Source organism: Otolemur garnettii, unplaced genomic scaffold (assembly GCF_000181295.1).
Source record: "Otolemur garnettii isolate 467f Iridium unplaced genomic scaffold, OtoGar3 scaffold00001, whole genome shotgun sequence".
In the NCBI taxonomy this organism is placed as follows: Eukaryota; Metazoa; Chordata; class Mammalia; order Primates; family Galagidae; genus Otolemur; species Otolemur garnettii.
This window is the reverse complement of record NW_003852396.1, coordinates 32607365-32615278: the sequence shown is the minus strand read 5'-3', so window position 1 is coordinate 32615278 and position 7914 is coordinate 32607365. Positions and strand designations below refer to the sequence as shown.

General features: G+C 33.8%; 1 protein-coding gene across 1 annotated transcript; it reads left to right on the top strand.

Moving 5' to 3' along the window:
• Positions 1-6114: 6114 nt before the first annotated feature.
• LOC100948021 (olfactory receptor 51I2-like) lies at positions 6115-7059 on the top strand. The gene has a single exon (XM_003781425.1). The coding sequence runs from the start codon at positions 6115-6117 to the stop codon at positions 7057-7059; it is 945 nt and encodes a 314-aa protein (XP_003781473.1).
• The last annotated feature ends 855 nt before the right edge of the window (positions 7060-7914 follow it).

Below are 7914 nucleotides of genomic sequence, written 5' to 3'. Positions count from 1 at the left end.
AGTATCTAAGTATCTCAAGAATGGGGAAAAAAGTATCCAATGTACTCAAGACTAATATGAAACAAATATATAAATAATTACATGCCCACATGAGCTATAAAACACAAATATAGTCTAGCATGGGGAGGAGAGAGGAGGAAGAAGGGATTAGGGAAGAGAGAGAGGGTGATTGTTGGGGGGAGAAAGGGGAAATTGCAAGATTTCACCTAATGTACACAATGTGAGGGCATTCTGGGTAAAGAACTCTTCTATAACTTGAACTTTACCTTAGAAGGGAGAACACCTTAGAAGGGAGAACGATGTAACCTGAAACTTTGTATCTCATATTAATTTGACATAAAAAATAGAAAAAAAAAAACTTCTGGAAACTATTTTAATAGAAATATTTTGGTATTTTGTTAGGAATTGACTTATTAGGGCTTTAAATAATGAAGAAATAAATAGTAACATACGCTTCATCAAAATTCATCAAATGTTAAGAAAATTCTGCTCTTTGAGAAACATGATTTTTAAAAATGAAGACAAACTACATACTGAAAGAAAATATTTCCTTGAGATCAACCAAAATAAATTTAATTCAGAAAATATAATTAAAGACATAATATCATAACAAAATGGTAGGTATACCATAAGCAATGGTGTTATGGTTGCTATTTATATTGTTGTTGTTATTTTTATGAATTTACTTTCCAAATTAATTGAAACACTAGACTAATAAGCCAAATTATTTTCTGCTATTTTTTTCTATCTTACATAGTTTTACATGTAGGAATAACACCTTAAGCTACCCAGAATGAAAACTAGCATGAGTTAAATAAAAATAAATGATGGTTAATGTGTTAACTTGTATTTAAATTGATCTGGCTGAACTAAAGTCTGTATTTTTGCATTTTCTTAAATACATGACTGTGTTTTCATGTATTTCGGAAGTACGATGAGATTGCCCTTTTTAAAGAAGATACTTGAAGTACAAATTTTTTAACTCAAAACAAAATCTAGTCTCTTGTTTTCACACTCTTCCAACCATTCACACACAGAGACATAACCTAACTCAGACACAGTGCCGAATCTCAAGATGCATCTCGATATTTCCATTGAATAGAAGACTTTTTCTGTATTGGGAGAATGAAGGGACATTTATTGAGCTTTTCTTCTCACTTTTAGTTTCCCAATCTTATTCTCTCAGAGATTCTCTTATCTCCCAAGACATTTCAAAGCCTCTTCACTCCTCCAGGGATGTGGAATAGACAAATGGCCTATTAACTGCCTTTCACATTTTCAACCTGGAGAAGGGATAAATGTTCCAGCACTACCTCTGTTCCTGTCACATGCTACTATCTTCCTAAATGTCTTGGCCACAAATGTAAACTAGGACATTTCTAACTAGAATTTACAACGAAGGCCTGAAAGCAGTAAGTTGTTACAACTCAGAGAAGTTCTTGGAAGATGGGCATAGACTGGATAAAGCTGGCAGTTAAAACACTATTATAGTGGCTGAAATTGAGGTAATGAAATCATCAAGACTGATTATTCCTTCACATTGTCTTTCTTTCCTTTATCAGTTTTAACTCTTACTTTTTTTTCTTTCCATACTCTGATGCACTGCTTATTCTTTTTTTTTCTTTTTTGCCATGTCCATAGGCTTCTAATCATCCATTTTATCTTTTTTCAAACATTTTTATCTTTCCTATAGTAAATTCCTTATCATGGTGGAAACTGAGTTACTTTTTTTCTGAATTGTTTAAATATTAAATGCAAAACAGATTGTTTACAAAAGTACAACTTTTCCTCTTCTATGAAAGGATAGCAGATCCTCACATATTTTATTTTGTAGGGATACTTGAGGAAAACATAAGAAATGACACTTACTTGGTAATTTAGTCTTATTGCCTCTCATGCCAGATCCATGGCATAGTTCCTGCCTATTAACAATAACGAATTAAGACCTTCCTGTCTGCACACACCCAAGAATAATTCAGAGGACTCTTTACTCTATGAATCTAACTTCTTAAATTGACTCGTAAAAATATAGGGTCCCATATTTTAGTATATTCTTTTTAGTCAGCCTTCTTCACAGCAAATATGTGATACAGTATGTATTTTCTAAAAATTCAGGTATACTTTAGAAGAGAAATTTCTAAATTTCACATTTCCTTTGTGTGCAGTGACCAAAAGAAGATTTCAAAGTGATTGTTCTCTTGTAATCCACAGCAGAAGGGCTTTCCAGAATTAGAACTTGGAAAGGGAGACACTCTCTGATAAATGGCCTGCTCTTTCCCTAAATTCTACCCAGTTTACTTTGTTTGTTCTTCCCTACTTCCAATAGTGCAAACTCTGCTGTTCTTTTTAGTTTGAAGTCTTTCTCTAGGGACTGTGGAATAGAATCCAGATTATCCCTTTGCAGAGGATACTGAGGAGCAGATGAGTTAAAGAGCTACCCTGAAATCACCATCTCATATATTAGAGAAGATTGAAAAGCAGGATTCAGATTTCGGTATCTGACTTCAGAGCTTAACCTTGCAAACTCAACAACTTGCCTTTCTTATTCTGTTATTTTATTAAAAATCCTATAACTTATATACTAGAGTTTATATTTTTCTCCTACTGGTTTCTTACTCCCATTCACTAATAGATGCCGCATTTCATTCTTGTTCTCTGTGCAATATTCTCTGACAAATACTTTTTAACAACAACTTTTCTAATCACCAAGTGCAACATGGAGGTAATAGGGTTCATAGTTCTCCAATTGTATTATAGAACATTTACTTCCATTGACTATATCTTTATATCAAAACACTTTCATTTCTTTATTTCCAGGGCATTCCACTATTCAGTTATATTTTGTTCTTAATTTCCTATGATGTATCTTCTGTTTCGTTGCTCTTTTTCCTACTCCAAATACCTAACTGTGAGCATTTCTGAGCATCATTAGCTGTATTCTTCCTTCTTACCCTTTTCATTTTTGACATCACCTCTTCTGAACTACAGTTAATACCTCCACATGAGTTATATGTCCTCTTCACCATAGCTAACTTCTACCTCTCCATGCAATATGATGCTTCCAACAATCAATAAGCCATTAGAGATAATGCTAGCCAATAGGTTAAAATGTTTTCCATATATATATATATATATATATATTCTTTTTGCTAATTTTCTTTTGAAAAACATAGCTTCTCATTTGAATTGCCTAAAATGTTCTTTCATGTCATTCCATAAATCAAGATATCAGGCTCAAAATCTTGGTGTAAAATTAGGGAATGGGAAAATCCATCTTTACCTAGTTAATTAAATCTAACTTTTATTTTCTTGACAATGATGTTGTCTGTGTCTCTTGTGGATCAAACATTCTTGTTTAGGCACTTACCCCTTGACATCTTGGTTACTATCAGAGGTTCCAAGGGATTTGTCCTGGATCCAAACTCCCTTTCATGTTAGTGGATCTGTGTTGTGATACTTGGTAGAATCTTCACTGAACCATATTCTTATTTTTCTTGGCTTTCTGGTCTCCAACAAAAGCACAAACTTCTTATTCTGTCTTACTTTACCATTCCACGTTTTTACAACTCTTCATTCCATTCAGAAGAACATCCTTAATTCCCTTCCCTGCATGAGTCTTATTCTGATTTCCATATGTTTTCTCTTATGATGGAATTCCTGCTTTTTGTTCTTGAAATTGAAGTTTTTTATCACCCAATTTCTAGCTCATGTTCCATTTTCTCCTTGAAGTATTTCATGACTGTTCATGTTTTCTTGTACTGACTTTCACTGTATGACTACTATTTATGTATATATGTTAAACATTGGTTCATTCGATTTCTTACTTGCTTTGTTTTATTTTTATTTTGGTTTTGGTACAATAAACCTTGAAGGTTATGATCAAATGAAATAATATTGGAAGGAAAAACAATTAGTAAGTTTCTGTATAGTGTCTTTCCTTGTTCATAGTTTTTAACTTCCCAAAATAACATACACTATTTGGTACTTTAGAGCAAGAATAGTAAGTTATATGTCAAATGCATCAGCCACAAATCCCATTATACTTGGTACATATTCAGTGCTGATAAAAACATGGTGACTCTATGTTTCTTAACTTACTATTCTGTCTTTTATTACATAAAGAAAGGAGTTCTGGGTTTCTACTCTTTATTTCTGCTTTTTCAATTTTGGCTATATCAATCTTCTTTTATGGTTTTGTTTATTTAGGCATTTTGCTTCTATTTTTTAAGCAGATTCATGTTGTTATATATCCACACATATATGTATATATAACTGATAAAAAAACATATATTGAATTAGGAAACACGGGCTGAAAATTGTTCTTTGCCACAAGCAATTCATTGTTAAACAAATCACTTATACAGTACTCCCTCCTTATCCACAGGGAAATGTTTCAAAATCCCCAGTGGATGCCTCAAATCTTAGAAAGTCCTGAACACTATCACTATACCATTTTTCCCTGTAGATATATAATTATGGTAAAGTTTAATTTATAAATGAGACACAGAAGAATTAAAAATAATAATATAATATAACAATTATACCAATATGCTATGATTAAAGCTATTTGAATATTCTCTCTCTCTGTCTCTCAAGCACTGTAATATGTTCAGACTTAGTTGACTTTAGGTATTTTCAACTGTAGAAAGCAAAACCATCTATAAGATGAGGATAACTTTTTACTAGACCTCCATCACTTCATTCCTAAAATGAGAGTGGATTCTGTTCTATCTTCTAAGATGATGGATAAATGTCTGTTTCCATGTTATTTATAGGGGCTTCTTATATCACAATTCATGAATTTCATTGGTAATACTTGCTTATTTGTTTTTATTGCTTACCACACTCTGAACATTGGCACATGTGTAGACAGAAATTATATAGTTCACTGTATATCTTCACCAACAGTAATGAATGTGTATGTATGTTGAACTACTTGAGAATATTTAATTCAAGTACAAGAAACGAGACAAATAGAATAGGTGAAATTCATGATATGTCCAAAGTGAATAAACTAGCATTTTATGCTTCACATGTAAAATGCATGGCATTTATTAACTATAGAAGTAAAGAATAAACAAGTAGTTTGTAAAACAAAAGCAACATTATAATTTATGGTAATTATAGATAATGGGTAAACTGTAGAACATGTTACCATGTGTGAATGGAAGGTGATGTTAAACAGAGATGCATGAAATATAGAATAGAACAAACAAAAGTATTATTTATAGATAAAAAAGAGGCTAAATAAATAATTCCTAAAATACGGTAATGCCACATGTAACATGACAGATATGGTATACTCTTGCCATACTGTGAAAGTTTTGATACAAACTGCTGTTTGCCTGGGAAGGCATAATTTGTTTACAGCTGCCCAGATTTTATGTTTTTTTGATTTTAGTGTATTCCAAAACTTTCAGAATGATCCATGTACTACATAACCATTAATGACACCACTGTGGTTTTATTCTGACCCCATGTGTTTTCAGCATAAGAAATACAGGTAAACCTCATGTCTTATTGATGAATTAGACTTGCAGCCGTGCGTATATAATGCTCTGTGTCTGACACAGCAGGTGTGAATGTTGACCCCAGATACCTTGTTGGGATCCTCTTGCTCTAACCTTGACTCTGGTGCTTCTGACCACACCATCAACATCATGACAAAGACTATGGATACTGTGTAATCCAGGGGTTGTATCCTGTGGGCTCTCTTACACACTTGCTCACTATTTTAATGTGTTGACTAATCTACTCTTTGTCTCTCTGCTTTTCACTGAGTATTTTAAGTTGACGAATGAACGATGTTATTTGTGAATCTTAATTTGTTCTTTGAGAACTTGCATTCAAAATCCTTTGGCATTATAGTACTTGGTGGCCACCATTATAACTACACAAGTTTCTACAAGATAATAGTTATAAATCACCTAAAACAATTTCTCATATAAGCTTTTTTAACTAAACTTGATTTTAATTCTATTCAATTTCCTCTGTATACAACAGATATTGTGTTTGCCTTCATCTCTAGACTCTATTTGACCACTGAATGAAATTGAATTAAATTTACTGTTTATCATTCCCATTCATGTTATTTTTTATTTAGGTTTAATCAACATGTCTGTGCTCAATGACAGCCACTACCAGCCACCCTTCTTCCTTCTTTCGGGGATCCCAGGATTTGAGGATGCTCATATCTGGATCTCCATTCCATTAAGCATCATGTATGTGATTGCCATCTTGGGGAACAGTATCATCATTCACATAATACACAAGAATCCCAGCCTTCATGAGCCTCAGTATGTATTCTTGTCTATGTTGGAAGCCACTGACACAGGCATGTCAGCCTCTACACTGCCCACTGTACTTAATGTCTTTCTTTTCAACCACCGAGAGATTGAGTTCCATGGCTGCTTGGCACAAATGTTCTTTATCCACACCTTCTCTTCCATGGAGTCAGCCATTTTGCTGGCTATGGCCTTTGACCGCTTTGTGGCCATACACAACCCACTTCGCTACACTGTGATTCTGACCCGCTCCCGCATTGCTCAGATGGGAATGGCTGCTACCGCTCGAGGAGTGGCACTGATGGCCCCCTTGCCCATCTTGCTCAAACGGCTTCCCTTCTGTAAGAACATTGTCCTGTCCCACTCTTTCTGCTTCCACCCTGATGTGATGAAGCTAGCGTGTGGGTCTATTCGCATCAATATCATCTATGGGCTGGCGTTGGTCCTCTGTTCCTTTGGTGTTGACTCTATATTTATTGTTCTGTCTTATGCTTTAATCTTGAAGACAGTCCTGGGCATTGCTTCCAGGGAAGGACGTCTTAAGGCACTCAACACGTGTGTCTCCCACGTTCTCACTGTCCTCATTTTCTATGTTCCACTCATCGCCTTAGCCCTAATCCACAGGATAGGCAGGTACCACTCCCCTCTCCCCCATGTTACCATGTCCAATATTTTCCTCTTCCTCACACCAGTGCTCAACCCATTGGTATATAGTATGAAAACAAAACAGATTAGAAGTGCACTGCATAGATTGTTTGCATTTAAGAGAGCATGAGAAAAAGAGTGGATCTCTGAGAAACAGATTCAAAGGTACTGGGAATACTGACAAAAAATAAAAAAGAAAAGGAGGAACAGACATTATTTTCCAGTGTGCTGAAGTAGTTTCTTTAGTCCATCTCTGCATAGTTTCTACTACTACCTTTCTGGATGTAGGACATTCTCTTCTAGCAGTAGATCAGGAAATATATTTATAAACATATATCTACCTTCATTTTATGCATCTTATTTCTAGAGTTCATATAACTTAGTTACCTATGGGCACCCTTTTTAATTCAAATACTCTTATAAGAATTTCTACATGAGAACTCCTCATTTATGATTACATGGATAAAAACTAATTAAAAATAACATATTTTTATATGTTACTATAGGCATTTATTACCACTGGGAAAATGAAATATGATAGAGAAGATATTTTAAGTGCAATAAAAGGGTTTTTTCTTATAGTTTTTATTTAAATCTGTTTACATTTATAGTTCTTATTATGAAACAATCCCAATGTAAGTGTAAGCCTCATCTCACATAAAAATTAAGTGAGAGATTAAATCAAAAATACAACAAAGCAATGCACCTGAAGTTACCATCTAAGCAATATGCAAATGATTTTCTCAGGTTGTATTAAAGTGGGTTTTCCATTCAGTTGAAGAATGTATTGATTAAACTGAAAGCAGGACTCTTACTTCTCCGCTATATTGCCTTGAAAAATATAGTGACCCAGGACTTGTTACTTTAATTTAGCCAGTAGTGAAAAGGGATTAATAAGGATATCTGTTTTATAAGAAAAGACTTTATAATTAAGAATTAAATTATTAATCATTAACTTTTTCATTCAATAGTCATATATTATATT

What these genes read in the sequence shown, in the direction of transcription:
- LOC100948021 (XM_003781425.1), top strand. Translation starts at nt 6,115, where the DNA reads ATGTCTGTGCTCAATGACAGCCACTACCAGCCACCCTTCTTCCTTCTT.